Here is an 18,013-nt window from a genome sequence, read left to right on the forward strand (position 1 = left end):
GTGTGGGTTTTTGAAACCTCAAAGTTCCACCCCCAGCAGGACACTTCCTCTGACAAACCACACCTAACTAGGAAGACAACCTATCCCCGACCCTGCCCCACAAGGCTGGCCTGGAACTTGTAGAGATCCACCTGCCTTTGCCTCTCAAGTGCTGGAATTAAAGGAATGCACTTCTTCCCCCCCTCCCCCCCAATTCTTTAGTTGCATAGCCTGTTTGTGAACTGAGGTCCAAGGCACCAGTATTTTGGTATTCTATTCAGTGAGGTCAATTCAGGAACAGAAGACTGGCTTTAGGGTTTGAGGATGCAGCCAGTGGTTAGAGTACTTGCCTAGGATGCTCAAGGCCTTGGGTTTGACCCTAGCACACAAAAAAGTGGATGATGGCACAGGCCAGCAGGACGGAAGGGCAGGCAAGCCTGTAGAATAGCTTTGTCTGGCAGTGTGAGACACACAATACGGGTCATATGTCATTTTAATTGTTCTGGTAGCCACAAAGTTCTTTGACTGGGCCTCACTCAATAAGTAGCTCCGGTTGACCTGAAACTGGCTAAGTGAACCAGGCTGGTGTAGAGAGAGCCCATAGAGGTTCCCCTAGCCAGGCTTTGCATTTGAGGGCAGTTGTTAAGGACACGCATCACCACCCTGAGTTAGAAATTTAACAGTATTTTTTGAAAAAAAAATTTTTTTTTTTTGTAATTGTTTACAAATGAGTTCTCTGTTTGCATATATGCTTGCATGCCAGAAGGAGGCATCTGGTGTCATTATAAGTGGTTGTGAGCCACTATGTGGTTGCTGGAAATTGAACTGGGGACCTCTGGAAGAGGTCTTAACCACTGAGCCATCTCTCCAGCACCTTGATTTTTTTTTTTTAAGACAGGGTTTCTCTGTGTAGCCTTGTGTCCTGGACTCTTTGTAGACCAGGCTGGCCTGGAACTTAACAGCAATCTGCCAACCTCTGCCTCCCAGTGTGCCAGCACGCCCCGCTTGTTTTTTGGGACACTGTTTCCCTATGCAGCCTTAGCTGTCCTGGAACTCACATTAGACCCGAATAGGCCTCCCAAGTGCCGAGACTGGCGCCACCACCTCCCAGCAACACTATGCTGAACATCTTTTAAATATTCCAATATGTGACCAACACGTAAACATGGTGGCACACCCCTACTAGTATAGCGGTGGGATTCTGGTTTCCAAGGCAACCCTGGGCTACATGTTAAGATGGCTACCTCACAGAATGAGGTGCTGGAGAGAAGACCGAGCGGCTAACAGCACTGGCTGCTTCTCCAAAAGACTTGGGTTCGATTTCCAGGAGCCACAGGGAGACTCACAACCATCTATAATTCCAGTTCTAAAACTTTTGCACGCCCACCTCGTGCACATACTGAGCAAGTAAACCACATTATGATGACCCAGGACAACAGAGTCAAAAACGAGTCAAAAACAAAACACACCCGACAAACGCAGGTGCAGCCTACACGCTGGGCCGCTTGCACTCGTGCTCCCGCGCGACTCCGCTGCGCACACGGCGGGCGGGAGGTGCCTTTACGCTCGTGTCGAATTCCATATACCACTTCCGGGTCGGGTCAGAGAATTGCTTCCGGCGGCCAGGAAGTGACGTACCGCTTCCTCTCGCGCTCGGCGTCTGGAAGGTGGCTCCCACGCGGGGTCAACATGAGGATCGAGAAATGTTATTTCTGTTCCGGGCCGATCTACCCTGGCCACGGTATGATGTTCGTCCGCAACGACTGCAAGGTGAGGCGGCCGTGGCCTGCGCGCTCCCGCTGGGTGCTGAGCGCCCAGATGTGGCCTGGGCTGGAGTCCCGGCCTGACATCCCTGCCGGCGAGGTCTCCTCGCTGCGGTCGGACGCAGGTCCCATCCCCAGGCCGCTTGGGCAGCCGCAGGATCAGGATGTCGGTCGAACGCTTAAGCAGGCTTCCCGCTGACTTCCGGGCACGGGGACCGGTAGGAGGTGGGAGTGTCTGTCGAGGTTGATGGAGATGGTTGCCTGGGCAGTGTTGCTGCAGGTGAGCGAGGACAGGCTTAGCACGGAGGGTCTTTGGGGAACTGGCTTCCTCCGCCGCCTTCACTGTCCCACTTCAGACCTTCGGGAAGGCCTCCTTCAGTCACCAAGGGACGGTCCAAACTCGGGAAGGACAGGTTCGCAGTTCTTAAAGCGTGACCTCTCTAGTTCTCAGGTTCAAGAAGCCTCGGAGCACCCCTCCTGGCTACTCCGGCCCTCCCCCCTTGTCCTAGTTCTGTGTTTTTATTTTTGCTTGTGAGGTAAGAGAGCATCCTGTGTAGGAGAATGCATAATTTGAGTAGAAGGTGCAGAACGGAAAAGTTGGGTCTCCGAAGGAGCAGGTGAAGTTATGACAGTATTGTTGTGTAGCACATCCACTGTCCTCTTATTTGAGAATGAATCCCATTCCTCTAATTCTCAGAATTTCACGTGCATAATAAACGTTGTTCACATTTGAGCCGCTTACTCTCACCTTCTCCCTGATCTTCCGGGAGAAATGGCCCTTTCTCTTTCTCCCCCTTTCTGTCTCATGCCTTTTTGTTGTGGTTGTTGTTGTTGTTGAAGCAATGATTTCATTAAGGTCACTTACGAGGGCATGGGTGAGGAGTTATTTACAGGAGCATAGCACCTTATTAGGCTATACTAAATGAAGGCTCCCATCCCCCACCGAGCTACTGTTAACTGCATATAAACCCCCCTGGAAGCTTGTGATCCCCTTGGACAGGACGAGATCAAAAGGGAAATGTGAGACTGAATGTTGCCTCCTGCAGCTCTGCCCACCACCTCCCCCGTCTCTCATTTTGGACTTATTTCTCATACTTGTTTCATTGTTAGTGTGTACATTATTGTGGGTAGTTTTATCTTGTTCTGGTCTGACCTCAATCTTGTTTGCAAAGTAGGCCACCACACGAGACTGGCCTTCTAAGGTAGAGAGTACTAGGTTTGAATTACTCTCTGTCGCTGACACCTAGCTCGTCACTCTGGTAGGTGTCCTTGTTAGCTGGTTGAATTTCCTCACATTTCTGGTGACTCCTGTCTCCTCCTCTTCAATGTGATGCTTACATAATTTTTTCCCCCTTAAGACAGGGTCTCTCACTAGGTTTTTCTGGCTGGTCTGGAATTTAATATGTAGACCAAGCTGGTTTTCAGCTCACTGAGATCCAGACTGCCTCTGCCTTCCAAGCGCTGGGATCGAAGGTGTGCGCCACCACGCCTGGCTTGCACAGGTTTTCTTAGTGTAGGTTTGTACTATTCTTCTCAACTCCTGTGACTGGGTCAAACATTTTAGTTATGATACTTAGTTTTCTTTGCTACTGCCTGTTACCCTTAAAGGCTTACTTTTTATGTTTCTTCCAGCAACACACACAGATTGCATTATTTTATGTTTTTTTTTTTAAGATTTTTATTTATTTACCATGTATACAATGTTCTGGATACGTGTACACTTGCACACCAGAAGACGGCACCAGATCTCATTATAGATGGTTATGAGCCACCATGTGGTTTCTGGGAATTGAGCTCGGGATCTCTGGGTGAACAGTGCTCTTAATATCTGAGCCATCTCTCTAGCCCAAGATTGCATTATTTTTAAAGGCATTATAGGTAACAAAATAATCCAGCTTAGACTTAAAAGAGCTTCATCATCTATAATATATTAAAGTGTAAGTAAGTTAAAAGTTGCTGCTTCTTTGGGGAATTAAAATAGTAAAGACTGACTCAGATCTGTGAGTATGATCTTTAAAAACACATCCAGCACACAGCATGTCGAATGTCTGTAATCCGAGGAGGTAGAAAGCTGAGGCAGGAGGATTCCAGTTGCAGGCCAGTCTGGACTAAACAGTACGACTTTATTTCAGAACAACCAAAAAGCAGTTAACTGTAAATCATAGTTAATAATAAAATAGACACTGAAAAAGAGAAGGAAGAATGGCCTATTAGCAGTTTTATTTTTGAAAGTATTTTGTGTTTTCAACCAGAATGACAGAAGGAAGCAAATGGGAGTTCAGTGTGGCTCAAAACTCAACCTCACTGGGGATATAGGAAAGTGATTTTGAGAATTAAAAAAATCGAAAAGGGATTTAAGGACCTTTTCTTAGAAATGGTCCTTCATGTGGTGGTGCACACCTGTAATCCCAGCACTCAGGGAGGCAGAGTCGGTCAGATCTCTGTAAGTTCAAGGCCAGCCTGGTCTACCAAGCGAGTCCAGGACAGCCAGTGCTACACAGAAGAAACCCTGTCTGGAAAAAATAAAATAAAACAAAAGCAGAAAACACCCCATAAAAAGAAATATTACTTCACTTAATGTCTAAAGTGATTAGTAATTGTTTATGTTTTCAAGTCTTAGGGTGTGTTAGGGATGGTGTAAGAGACCTGCCAGACACTTGACTTTCTCTCTGTTCTGATGTCGAATGTGATTCCAGGTGTTAGTAGGAGTCCTGCAAGAGAGCCATTGTCATTTCTCAGGCTTTACAGTAGGTTTGTTGTTGTTGTTGTTGTTGTTGTTTTTGTTGTTTGGCTAGCAGGTGTATCCTGTGATGGAAACATTTTAATTCAGTGTCTTATAGGTGTTCCGATTCTGCAAATCCAAGTGTCATAAAAACTTCAAGAAGAAGCGGAACCCACGCAAGGTCAGGTGGACTAAAGCCTTCCGGAAAGCAGCTGGCAAAGAGCTCACGGTGGTGAGTACAGTTGCTGGTCGCCCAGCCTGAGATGGGGTCCTGTCACGTGGTTGTCAGGGCTTCTGTATTTGGCTGTGGAAAGTTTCTTTCTCATGTGATCCTAAAACCCATTGTTCTGTAGACTTCTGAAAAGGGAAAAATCGTCCACCCAGTTTGTAGAAGTGATTTTTTTTTTTTTTTAAAGTGATCCATAAAACTGTTTTTGGCCTTTGCAAAGAAAAAGAAAAATCATTTTAATGAGTTGGGTGAAGTAGGAAGGTGCTCTTTAAGGACTGGGAGGAGGTTGGGAGATGAGCTAATGTGCTCCTGAGTAACACTGAGGCCCAGATGAGGTTCACAGCAGACAAGGACTGCTGTCTGTGTGTCCTCAGTAGGAGTCTGTCAGCGAACAGAAGCTAGGAGTGTTGGTATTAGGGGGAAGCCAAGGGGTGCCTTGAGAGAGTTGATACTAGGATCTCCTGAAACTTGTCCACATTTCGTCCCTGAAGAGGGAGAAGACGGAAGCTGTAGCTGTCCTCTGCTGGACGGAGATGTTTTCAGTTGTTGTGCGCCTCTGTTGCTGTCCCTTCTCCCTAAGCCTGTGACCTCTCCCTCCTTCCTGTTGCTTACAGGTATTATCTTCCCTGGGTCCCAGTTGCAGAGCTATCTAGTGAACACAGCTGCAGGATTTGAGGCCAAATCCTGGTTACTCTCTAAAATATAATCTTCAGTGTAGGTGAAGCAGCCCGATACCACCACGAATGCCCTAGAGGGGGTGCCAGTCTGGCTCCCCCTCAACCCCAGCCCTCAGATGCCTTACTGCTGAGCCAGTTGTGAGCCGAAGAAAATCTCATGTTTGTAAATGAAATAGATAGTGTAGAGTTGATACTCTGTATGCTTCTACCAGCTACACTTGAAAGCCAAGGCATACCTACAGCCTTTTCAAATTTTTTTGCATGTCTTCAGATTAATGCTATTAACTATCTTAGTACCCCCATTTGGAGGACCCCTGGCCACAAAGCTTATATCTGCACCTTTTCACTATAACAGACTCTTAGATGGAAACAATATGAATTGTTGGCTGTTGGCACACTTTTTAAAGAATTCTTACTTATATTTCTTTTATCTTTTCCTCCCTGCTCTATCCCAGTCCCTACTAATACCCAAAGGGGAGAAAAAGGATTAGAGGGAGAGGAGGCACAGCTCTCTTAGCCTTTCCTGCTGATTAGGGTTGTCGGGTTCCTGGGTGCCAGCCTAATCTTATGAGGAGATCGCCAAAAAAATTAAAAAAAAATTGTTATTAATACAGTATTTATTATTAATACAGTACTCTGCCTGCATAAGTACTCTACACATCAGAAGATGGCACCAGATCTCATTATAGATGGTTGGGAGCCACCATGTGGTTGCTGGGAATTGAACCCAGGACCATTATGGAAGAGCAGACAGTGCTTTTAACCGCTGAGCCATCTCTCCAGCCCCCTCAATCTCCAAATTCTTGTCTCACAACTGCAACCAGGAGCAGCAAGGGGGAAGCAGGAGCAGCCTTGTTCTTTCTCAGAGCTCCACACTTTCTGAGCTCTGGCATTAATTCTCTCTCCAGAGTCCTCAGATTTAAACTGTCTGCAGCTGGCAAAAAGCCCCTCTCAGAGCCCGCATGAGGCCAATAGTCTGCTGCTGTGGGCCATCTGAATCAGCCCCACATTCCACACCTGGGACCAAAACAAAAACATTTTTATTGCCACCACACTTGTTATTTGATTTGAGCTATGAAAAATGGTTCATACAATGGATGTTTCTTGGAGATTCTTGGAGAATCACAATGGATGTGATTCTCACCAGGAGCTTGGAAATTGGGGAAGCCCTTTCAGTTTGTTTATAATCCTCGCAGTTGTTCGATAGCCTCTGAGGGAGGAAGTGATGTTCCTTTCCCTCCAAGAATCCCCCTGAGAAGAGAGCTGTTTTAACTAGTTGAAAGTTAGTATTCTCCAGTATTAGAAGGAGGGTGTCTTAATATGCGCCCGTGTAGGATTTTTGTGCAAAGGAGACTATTTTAAACAATGCTTGCTTACCAGCTTTCTTACCAACCCTCTGTTCCATCTTACAGGACAACTCATTTGAATTTGAAAAACGTAGAAATGAACCTGTGAAATACCAGCGAGAGCTATGGAATAAAACCAGTAAGTCCTGGGGTGGCAGCTGTTCAGGGGAGACTATTGTGGCTGTTCTGTAACTTTAAATGCTGCCTTGTTGTGTAAATACTAAACTTACTTCATTGCTTGGCTCTTTTTCATCTCATGTTAATGGTCTTGTTAGTGTTTCTGTCTTTAATTGTAAATTGTTTTCAGATACCTTTTAGAACTTGCCTGAATTTGGATACATCAGAAATTGGCTAAATAATTTTTAAACTTGAAGTGCCCACCCAAAATAAAACCCACAAGTTTTGAAAGAATATATAAGGGGGATGTGAAGCGAGACGTGGTTAGGAAATTCACAGACCTCATATTCTAGACTGGCTGCTCCAGGGTTAGGTGTTTGCTGTATGCCTTCCACAGATGAGAAGGTGCCACGCTTGAGGCGAGCAGCACAGATTTTAAGGGTTCATTTACATGCTTGTTTGGGTAAGTTACAGATCATAAGTTGAAAGCAGTAGTGCTCAGCACTAGTTTTCTTTTCCTCCCCTGAAGTAGGTAGGGACTTTAATTGAGGGGAGGAAAAGGTTCCGTCTTTTCCCTCTTAAGAGGATCTTGCTGGGAAGCCCTGGCTGGCCTTGAACTCAGCCTTGGTTTCCGAGTGCTGGTATTATGGGTGTCTACTGTGAACTCTTTGAGGTTGCAGTATTTTTGTGTGTGCCAGGTCCCCTGCTCCGCCTTTACTCCTTCCCCTGGGTGCTTTTATGCAACCTTAGGCTTGTAGATCATATACAGGCGATCATACACAGTCCCTGCCCTCCTCCATTATTTGCTGGTTAGTTCAGGTATTACAGGCTTATTCCCACATCCAGAAATGCTGTATGAAGCTGTATTAGTCAGGCATGGTGGCGCACACCTGTAATCCCAGCGCTCTGGGAGGCAGAGGCAGGTGTGAGTTCCAAGACACAGAGAAACCCTGTCTTGAAAAACAAAACAAACAAACAAAAACCAACAACAACAAAAAAGAAAGTATTCCCCATAGATGATATGGGAGTCTGTCGTCCCCTGAACTGTTTTATGTAGTTAATAAACCCGAGTACAGCTAACATCTCATACCTTTATAGCTCTGTCAGTAGTGATTGTTCTGTAGTGAACCTTTTCCTTTAAGCCAAAGTCATGCAGAAATAGTTAAAGTCCTTGTAACAGTCATACTGCCTGAATGTATGTAAATTTGCTGACTTGTGATTTTTCTTATAGTTGATGCAATGAAGAGAGTTGAAGAGATCAAGCAGAAACGCCAGGCTAAGTTTATAATGAACAGGTATGTGTATTTGTGGAGGAATAATTATGAGATTTCTAAAGGCATTGGTATTTTTAAAACCCTTTTATTTTGACATAATTTCATACTTAAAAAAACCTAGGGAAATAGTGTCAGAAACATTTGTGCGTTCTCTCTGCATTTTACATTCACTCTGTCACTACAACAGTGAGCTGAGGAGAGGCGCCCTTCCTGCCTGTGTGCCTCAGGTTATCCGTCCAGTGTAGGCACCTCTCTACTTAAACACGGTCACATCAGGAGGCGGACATGGATGCAGGACTGTTGTGTGAGCGGCGGAGCCTGCTTCTGCTCCTGCGTAGTCATCAGGTCGAAGCTTTCAGGCTCCTTTCACTCGGGCAGTCCTGTCTCGCTCTGTCTTACAGGCGCAGGCATTTTCGAAGAGTACATGCCAGTCAGGTTGTTGTATATAGTGTTTCTTCATTTAGGTTTGTCTGCTTCTCCTCACGGTTAGATTTAGGTTAGACGCCCTTGGAAGGAATGCCACGGTCTTCACGGTGTCCTTGCTCATGTATCCTGTGACTGTTAACTCTCACTCCTTGGTTACTGTGGTGTCTATGGGTTTCTCCGGGACAAAGTTAGAGTTTTTCCTGGTAGTTGATAATGGAGAAGATTCTGGAAGAGCTTGTTACTCAGACTTGTTCTTCTTGCTTTTAGCCTCCATAAGAGAGTCTGGCCTCGGTCATTGTGAACTGTCTCATGTATGAAACAGCTTTCCCTTTTCTCCACTTTTGGAGTCTCTCCTTTATTCGTGTAATCATACTGCACCTGTTTTCATGGACTCCTGTGGTTTGGTGGGCTGTGTTCTTATCACCGTGTTTATTTTGATGTTTATGTGGCCCACATTTGACCGGTGGGAGTTCCTAGGCTCTCGGTTTTGGGTTGACAAGTCGTCTTCGTTCTTTTAGGTCTTTGTTGTCTCATGGGTAGCAAGAGCTTCAGAGTTCACATGCTTTCCCTGTCCTGGCCAGGGATGAGCTCTCTCTTCAGAGCAGAGAAATTCACTTCTATCCATTAGTTAACTTTTAAAAATACTTGTATGTGCATGAGTGATCTGTGTTCACACACACCCAGAAGAGGGAATCAGATCCCATTACATTTGGTATGAGCCATCACCTCATTGGTGGGAATTGGCCTCAGGACCCCTGGAAGAGTAGCCATCTCAACCGCTGAGCATCTCTTCAGGCCCTGTTGATTAGTTATTAAAAAAAAGTTTATTTTTATTTTGTTTAAAAGTGTTTTTGCCTGAATGTATGTATGTGCACCGTGTGTGTACTGCCTGCATAGATGATGGTTGTGAGCCATCATGTGGGGCTCTGGGGAGTGAACCCAGGTCCTCTGCAAGGGCAACCAGTGATCTTAACCACTGAGCCGTCTCTCCAGCTTCCTTTTTTTTTTTTTTTTCTTTTTTGGTTGTTTATTTTTTTGTCTTTTGAGACAGGGTCTTACTGCATAGCTCTCTCTGACCTGGAACTCATCTATCTACCTCTACTCTCTGTGTGCTAGGATTAAAAACTTTGTCCCTACACCCAGCCAAATTTTTTTTAATTTGTGTGTATGTATGTAAGTAAGTGTAAACATGCCATGGCATGTAGGTGGAGCTCAGAGGACATCTTGCAGGAGTTGGTTCTGTGTGGATCCAAGGGATTGAACTCTGGTGACTGGGCTTGGCAGCATGTGCTTCTCCCCACTGAGCCATGCCAGTGGTAAAAATTAGTCTTACATGAGGCTTAGTAAAGGAGCACTCTGTGGCAGTTTCCTGGCATTTCAGAAGATGAGCATGGGTGCGTGGGGACAGCTCGGTGAGGGTTTCTGGTGAGTGTTGTGTTTTGTGCTCCTGCAATTGCTGACTGACTAACAAAGCTACACAGCCCGGAGATTGTGCTCTGTGAAGAGGCAGGACGCACACACTGGCATTTGGGGGACTGCCTTGTGAGATAGAGCTTTATGTCTGTGCCATGGAAAAGGGCTCTGACAATCTGCTGAGTCCTCTGTCAGGACCTTGTTCTGTCAGCAGGTTTGCATTGAGCCTCACTTGCAACATGCTAGGCACAGTGGGTGCAGAGAACAGGTTGCTAGGATACAAAGCCTGCTAATTAGGAACTTGAACATAGTTTGACACATAATTATGAGGGAAGAGAATGTTGGAAAGGGCTCAACAGGTGACTTTGCCTTAATTTGTGGACAAACAAGGTTTGGGAACCAGTTGATTCCTTGGTGACCTGCAGCAGTTGTTGCTGAGTGGGAGGTGGGAGAACAGGAAGAAGCAGAAGGAGGCCCACCCCTTTGCATTCCCACCTAGCCCTGTGCAGCCAGTGTCATTAGTGAATGCTGTGGTGGGAGTCAAGTCTCAGACGTTCACTGATGTTTGCCTTTGATGCATGTCATCACAGGTTGAAGAAAAACAAAGAGCTGCAGAAGGCTCAGGATGTCAGAGAGGTCAAGCAGAACATCCATCTCATCCGGGCTCCTCTTGCAGGTGAGTAGAGAGACAGGAAATCTGAGTTTTGGTGTTGGTGTGATTGGGCCCCAGCTAAGTTGCTGGAGGTGTCTTCCATTTAAACATTGTCTCTAGGTTTTGATGATACAGGCTGTCTATAAAAGTGCCTTTTACTCAGTGCCTGTCCATTGTGGGCAGTCTGTAGCTTATGGGCTTTCTTCCCTCCATTCTCACAAATGGCCTTTTTAAGTTAAACAGAATCATTTGTGCAATAATTGCATAGCTGATGTTCGCCTCATACTTTTGATAAAGACACTTCATGTTACTGACTGTCAAACTTTGGCTTGTATTGGAATAATCTGGGGAATTTAGTATAAACACAAAGCCCAGGGCCTCGGTGGCTCTCCAGGTGATCCTGGTTCCACATTCCAGGAATACTTTTTGTAATGAAACCTGTTTGCCTCACTTACCTGGGCAGCTAGCTGTTCTTGTGCACAGCTTTTCACCAGTCTTTTACGTAGTCAGCAGCAAATACAGTCTCTTACATAATTTATTTTTTCTTAATGCAGATTGCTCAGAGAAAGAGGAAAATTTTGACTCGATCTGTAATTAGGTCTTGATTGGGTTTATGTGTAGGGACTGCCCCATTCCCGTTTGTGCCTAATTCCATCAGAACAGAGTAGACCAAACCCTGGGGCATTTGTTTCTGATGTAATGACCTGGAGCCCAGAAGGAACAGATACCTTGATACCTTTAATTCCCAGTATCCCTCTCCTGGTCAGGAGGACCATGTACCCATGTAGCTGAGGGTCTCATCCTCGCTTTGGGTTATGGACTCAAACTAGCAGTGTGATGTAGGGCCTGTGTATCTGTCTGTGGTTTCTCATGGTTTAGTTGAGTTTGCAGAAGTTGGCAATGAGAAGTGTTTAGAATGCTTGTGCATTCATAAATCTGGGTGAGTTTGGCTAATATTCCTAAATCCTTAGAAATGGCTACTACTGTAGGGCTGCCAGGATGCTTTGTGGAGTGCTGGAATCAGTTCTGCAGGGTCATGCTTAAGACCTGTGGTTTTTATTTTCCTTCTATTTAAATTTGAGTTTACTTTTTGATAATCTTATACATGAGTACTGTATTTATTTACATTGTATCTTCTGTATCTTTTAAAGGCAAAGGAAAGCAGCTGGAGGAGAAAATGGTACAGCAATTACAGGAGGATGTGGACATGGAGGATGCTTCCTAATGGTGCTGCCTGCAGCCAGCCCCATGCACACTGGAAACCAGTGGAGACTGTGGGTTCCTAAGTTATTGATTGGTTACATAAGGTCCCTCACACAAAGGTCGTTCCCGTCCTTCCCTCATAAGCTGCAGCTTGGAAAAGCATCCCTTTGTGGATGTGAGGTCTCAGCTCAGCATTCTGCTTCACTGTGCTGTGCTCACACAAACACAAATGTTTGTGTGTGGATTAAGGTGTGAACTGTGGGTATGACATGGTTGAGTGGTTCATAATGACACCAGGCAACATTTCTGTACTGATTATCTCGATAGCGTGGAATTTGTAATGATGTAATATTCTTCTTGCACTAGGATAGTCTGTTGGTTTGGGTTATTGGAGTGGAGATCACACAAGGAACTATTCTCTTGACAACCCCAGTCTCTTTTGTTTTGGTCTAGTCTGTTCAGTAGGTTCGTAGAATTGCATAATGGCTGCATGTAATGCAGGTGCTTTATGTTGGGCCGCGTGACCTGCTTCAGCCATTCTAGTCGGCACCTGTGGTGTTGGGGGTGGGAGGCGTGAATAAACTTTGCCTGAATGGCACCTTAATTTTGCTTTGGAGAATGTTCAGTACAAATCTTGACTTCTGTCCCAGCAGACCCCTCTCTCCCTCCAGCCCAGCAGTGGTCTAGAAGCAGAAGAATCCTGTTGCCTTTCAGAATGTATTGTGTGGTTTTCTTTGTTTGTTTGTTTGAGACAGGGTCTCTCTGTAACTCTGACTGTTTTGAAATTCACTATGTAGACTAGGCTGCCTTGAACTCCCGGAGATCCACCTGCCTCTGCTTCTGCCTCCTGAGTGCTGGGATTAAAGGAAGTGTATCATCATAACACCCAGCATTTTTAATTTTCTTTAAAAATTCAACCAAACAAAAAGAAACTCTTGTTTTTGGAAAATAGAATTTATGGGTAGAATGCTGCCTCTTATTTGTATGTAAATAAAATCCTTTCTAAAGTAAATGCCTATGTATTTATTTAAAGGTTCTAAACAAAAGCACTACATGTCTGTTCTTTTGAAGAGAGCTTCTGCCCACATAAGTAGGAGGTATAGTTAATTAAAGGGAAATACATTCGTCTTACTTCTTGGTAATTTTTTGTTTTGTTTTGCTTTGCTTTGCTTTGCTTTTCTGAGACAGGGTTTCTCTGTGTAGCTCTGGTTGTCCTGGACGCACTTTGTAGACCAGGCTAGCCTGGAACTCGCAGAGATCTGCCTCTGCCTCCCAAGTGCTGGAACCACAGTCGTGGGCCACTGTGCCTGGCTTGGTGACTATGTTAAATTATGAGTATGTTAAGAAAATTAAGCTCATCTGGACAGTGGTGGCACTTACCTTTAATCCCAGCACTGGGGAGCTAGAAACAGGAATATCTGAGTTCGAGGCAGTCTTGATCTGTAGAGTGAGTTCTAGGACATCCAGGGCTACACACAAACCAGAAAAAAAGAAAAACAATATTAAGCTTATATATTGACTTTGATAGGACCACATTTAGAAAACATTATACATCTTTAGGATTATATTGTTACAAAGTAATGGCTAATCTTTTTTGTTTGTTTGTTTGTTTTTTGAGACAGGGTTTCTCTTTGTAGCCCTGGCTGTCCAGGACTGGATTGGATTTGTAGACCAGGCTGCCCTCATAGTAATCTTCCTGTTTCTGCCTTCCTGAGTGCTGGGATTAAAGACATGTACCATCACGGGCCTGATGCAGTGGCTAATATTTTTCTTGGCTTTTTTGAGACATGGTCTCATTATGTGTCCTTAGCTAATATGGATCTTTCTGTGTAGACCATGCTGTAGAGATCTGCCTCCTCCTGCTTCGTGAGTTCTGGAGTTAAAGGTGTGGGTCACCACGCCTAACACCTGTTTTTGTTAATGCTTATTTGTGTGTGAGTGTGTCACATTTGTGAAGGGTAGAGGACAACTTAAGGGAGTTGGGGAACTCAGATTACCAGTTCCTTTACGCACTGAGCTGCCTTACCAGCCCCAGTCTTGCATTTAACTAGATAGTGAAAATGTGGGTCTATCTCTAGACAGTAGTGGAAGACTTTTTTTCCCTCTTTTCTTTCTCTTTGAGACAGGGTAGCCCTGCTCTCCTAGAACTCACAGATATGACTGTCTCTGCCTCCCTGAGTGCTGAATGGAGATGTGTGCCACCACAGTGTGGCTTTTCACTCTTGATTAGTACACTTAATTATGTAAATTCAAGGCTTCCAGAGTCAGATGTGGTTCAGAAGTGTTCACTAGAAACTACCTTAAATACTCTTTGCCTTTGTGTTTCATTTTTTAAAAAAGTATTATTTTTATATGTATGTATGTGCACCACACACATTAGCCTGGTATCCTCAGAGGCCACAAGAGGGTGCTGGGTCCCCTGTAACTGGAGTTACAGCCTGGTGGACTGCCAAGTGGGTGTTGGGAATTGAGACTGGGGTTCTCTGCAAGAACAGCAAGTGCTTTTACGTGCTAGGGCATCTCTGCAGCCCTGCCTTTGTGTGCATGTGGATGAAGTGTGCCGTGTTTGTGGTTGCCAATATTAATGTGAATAGGATAGTGGTCTGCAAGGGGAAATCACTTTTTGCGACATACTGAGTGTTTTAAAAATGGTACAGTGTTAGGACCTTAGCTTTACTACCTTGCTAACTTGGGAGCCTGCTGCTTTGCCTTGAAAGTGGTCAGTTTGGAGAAACTGACTGAACGGAAGAACTGACACATGTTCAGGGAAAAACATTTCTCATCAAATATTTCTTTCAAAAGATGTAAAAATATATTAAAATTTTTGTCTTGTATTTGTTTAAAGATTTTAGTTTGTGTATATGGGTGTTTTGCCTGCATGTATGTTTGTGTGCCATGTGCGTGAGTACCCACAGAGGGCGGAAGAGGCATCAGATCCCTGGACCTGGGGAACTGAACCCGGCCCTCTGGCTTTCCACCAGTGCTCTAACTACTGAGCATCTCTCCAGGTCCCTGAGAAAAACAACATGGATCTGTTAAGTGCTGGCACGTGCCTTTGAGCTCTGTCCTAAACAGCACATAGCATAGCTGGGTTCCTAGCTGGTCCTCAGTGTAAGCCTACTCAATGAAGAACCCAGCAGGGGAAGAGATGTTGGCAGGAAGATGATGTTTTGAAGCAGGTGAAGTTTTCTTGATGGGAGTGGACTCCTGTGACTTTTTTCTGAGGCAGCGAATGCAGTGAAGTGAAGGGTTTGGAAAACCAGTGCAGCCACCCCGAAAGTTAGGATGTCAGTACCTCAGGACCTATTTCCATTTAACCCTGAGATGAAGACTAATCTGGGTACCCAGGGAATTCCAAATTTTCTCAACACCTGCTTTCACTTAGCAGTTTCAGTTCAGCATTCACTGTTTAGGAATGTTTGTTGGTGTGCTGAGTGTGAGGTGGCGTTTACCTGGTTTGTTGTAGAGTGGCTGGGAAGCATGCTAGCTGAAGTTCATGTTTTACAGCACAGTTTAATAGCCATTCACAGCACTGTGTCAGTCCTTAAGTCCCAAGAATTCTGTCCCTGTACCAGGGCTGACCATCCTATTGCAAGCTTCGGGCTTCATCTGAGGTGAGAGGTGGGTTCTGAAGACACTGCGCAGTCGGAAGTTTTTGCCGAGTGGCAAAGCATCTAAGGTTGAATCTCCCAGTGAGCAGCACACACGGTAACACTCCCTCTTGCACTGGGTTAAATGGAACCTCCGAAGCAGCAGGGACCCTTGTGGGGGCTAGTCTTGGTTGTCAACTTGACAGGACCTGGAGCTGACAACAGCACAAGCTGCTAGCTCTGCTCTGAAGGACTTCCTTGGGTGTTTGAAGTGGGAAGCCCACGGTGTCAGCCCATATGTGGACGGATGTGGAAGAAGGCTGCTTTTGTCTGCTTGCCTTCCCTTCTGGCAAGTTCATCTTTCAAATGTGTTGCCGCTGCATTAGAGCTCTCCAGGAATCCTCCAGACCCCCGGAGCCCAGCTCTGACTGCTGAGACATCCAGCCTTGTGGACTGAACAGCTAGATTTTTAGTGTCCAATGTGAAACAAAGTGTCAGAATACCCAGATTATGATGTAAGCCAAGCTAAGAAGTCCTCTTATGCACATTTATTCTCTCTATTCTGTTCCTTAGAGAACCATAATACAACCCTGGAGTCGATGGGACGTCTCCAGTCATTAGAGGTTAAGAATCTATCCTGGCTTCCAAGTGTGTCCTCCAGGCAAGTCCAGTGTAGCAGTATTGGGTGGGGCTTGTTGGAGTTGGTCATGAGAGCACCATCCTCCTGAGTGGACTCATGCCGATTATAAAAGTTTGCGGCTTGGCCGATGAGCTCTTGCCCTCCCAGCCTTCAACCATGCAACATAAAGGCTGTGAGTTCTCCGATCTGAAAGCAGTAAGTGCTCTTTATAAACTATCCTTTCTCAGGCATCCTGTGACAGGGGCAAAATGTAGACTAAGACCCCCCAGAAGTTTGGGGTGAAACAGTTGAGGCTGAGCTACAGACAGTGGTGTTAGAGGGCCCTTGAAGCTGCAGGTGATTGAGCGAACATTAGAACTGCCTGGTAGAGTTTCTATCACAGGGGCCTGGCCTGGGTCTTTCTCACTAGAGTGGAGCAATAGGAATGTGTGGAACTGGAGCCCAGGTGTTGAGTGCTTAACCCGGCTTCCAAGTGGTTCTGATGTGCTCCTGAGAGGGGGAGCATTTGGAATCTCTAGTTAAGGTAGTTCATGTGAACAGTGCTTGCTTAGAAGGCGCTTTGCTAAGGAGGTTTCTTTGTGTTAGCAAGTGGCTCATTGGAATGATGGGAACAGTTTTCGTGTGCTGCTTGGATAATGTTAATAGCACTTATGTAATTTTCCCCGCTGACACCATCAGGGTTGCCGGCTGATGGATGTTTCTTGGCTTTTAAGATGAATTGTGGTACAAAGGTAATTGCCTCTACTTTTATTGCGGCTTGATTAGTATTCTCTCTGGCTGGATGTGACCATGGAGGCAGGAGGATTTTGTGGTCCATTTGTTGGACTTCTGCATATCTCATCCTTAATTCTCCTGTTTATGAGAAACCTGACTAAGACACCCGCCTGAACCCTAAGTGAGCGTTGGCCACAGCCCTACCTTTCATGGTATCACTTATACACAACATATACACAACAGACTTGCCCAGCTCCAAGGAGAGGTGAGGTGGTTGTGCGGGTGGAAAGCATATGGATTTTTACTTCAGTCTTGTGTCCCCAGCCTGAGCTGAGCAGTAGCAGAGAGCACGGGAACAGTCAGGCCTGGTTGTTACCCGAGTTTCTAAACGATACTGGGATTGAGGGGTCACTAATTATAACTGGACGGTGTGAGTTCACAGTAACGATTCAGCCTCAGGCTGGACAGTCTCCACAAAACCGCAGTTAATCAAAGAAGAGTATCTCTGTCTTGAGAGGATCTTCAAAGCAACCGCTTTCTGGCTCTGCTGCTGTTTCTTCTCAGGAAAGGAAGCTGTGTAGTCCCGAGGGCAGTGGGTGGCACTGTTTTCCAACACAGCCTCACAACGACTCAGCAAGCAGTCCCGTGCTCCCCCACCTCTACCACATGCCTTCCCGTAACTAAAGTTGCAGGACTGGAGCTTTTACACCATCGCTTCCCTTTTCTCTCTTTTTAAATCACATGTGTGCACATGAATGCAGTGTACTTGGAAGCTAGAAAAGGGTGTCAGATCCCCTGGTGGTGTTGTTACAGGCAGTTGTGAGCCGCCATTGCTCCAGCCCTCTAATTCCATTTTAAATGAGGACGCGCTAACCAAGCCCGGGCATTCTCTTCTGAAACCGCTCGGGCACTTTTGTCTTCGCCCCCGTTGCTCTTGCGTGTGCACAGCTGATTGTGTGGGGCTGTGAGGTGTATGTGCAACCAGAACCCTGGCTGTGCCCGGGCTCGGACACTCCCTAATGCAGATCAGCGTCCCCGCTGCTTAATTATGAGCTCCAAACATCTGGGCAAGTCTTCCCACGTCTATTTTGAATAGCTCTGAGGACTGTGGGCTCTAGTCTGAAGAAGCCAGAGGAGCGTGTGCATCTCCAGGCCAGAGGTCAGCTGCGGGGGTTCCGCAGAAGCACCCCTCCCCTGCTTTTTTCCCCTTGAGCCGGGCTCTTTCACTGGGACCTGAGGCTGAAGCTGGGTGATGACTGAGATTAAGA

General features: G+C 45.8%; 1 protein-coding gene across 1 annotated transcript; it reads left to right on the forward strand.

Moving 5' to 3' along the window:
• The first annotated feature begins 1,608 nt into the window (after nt 1-1,608).
• Rsl24d1 (ribosomal L24 domain containing 1) lies at nt 1,609-12,813 on the forward strand. Its single transcript, XM_055598826.1, has 6 exons — nt 1,609-1,749; nt 4,583-4,696; nt 6,783-6,855; nt 8,065-8,128; nt 10,537-10,622; nt 11,750-12,813. Exons 1-6 carry the CDS (start codon nt 1,669-1,671, stop codon nt 11,821-11,823), a joined length of 492 nt encoding a protein of 163 aa, XP_055454801.1. The 5' UTR covers nt 1,609-1,668; the 3' UTR covers nt 11,824-12,813.
• Nucleotides 12,814-18,013: the final 5,200 nt, after the last annotated feature.

The sequence above is a fragment of the Psammomys obesus genome, unplaced genomic scaffold, assembly GCF_907164565.1.
Source record: "Psammomys obesus unplaced genomic scaffold, mPsaObe1.curated_primary_1811, whole genome shotgun sequence".
Lineage (NCBI taxonomy): Eukaryota > Metazoa > Chordata > Mammalia > Rodentia > Muridae > Psammomys > Psammomys obesus.

Coding starts and splice junctions, on each gene's coding strand:
- Rsl24d1 (XM_055598826.1), top strand. CDS start 1,669: ATGAGGATCGAGAAATGTTATTTCTGTTCCGGGCCGATCTACCCTGGC. Junction 4,697..6,782: donor CTGGCAAAGAGCTCACGGTG/GTGAGTACAGTT, acceptor TCCATCTTACAG/GACAACTCATTTGAATTTGA. Junction 6,856..8,064: donor AGAGCTATGGAATAAAACCA/GTAAGTCCTGGG, acceptor TTTTTCTTATAG/TTGATGCAATGAAGAGAGTT.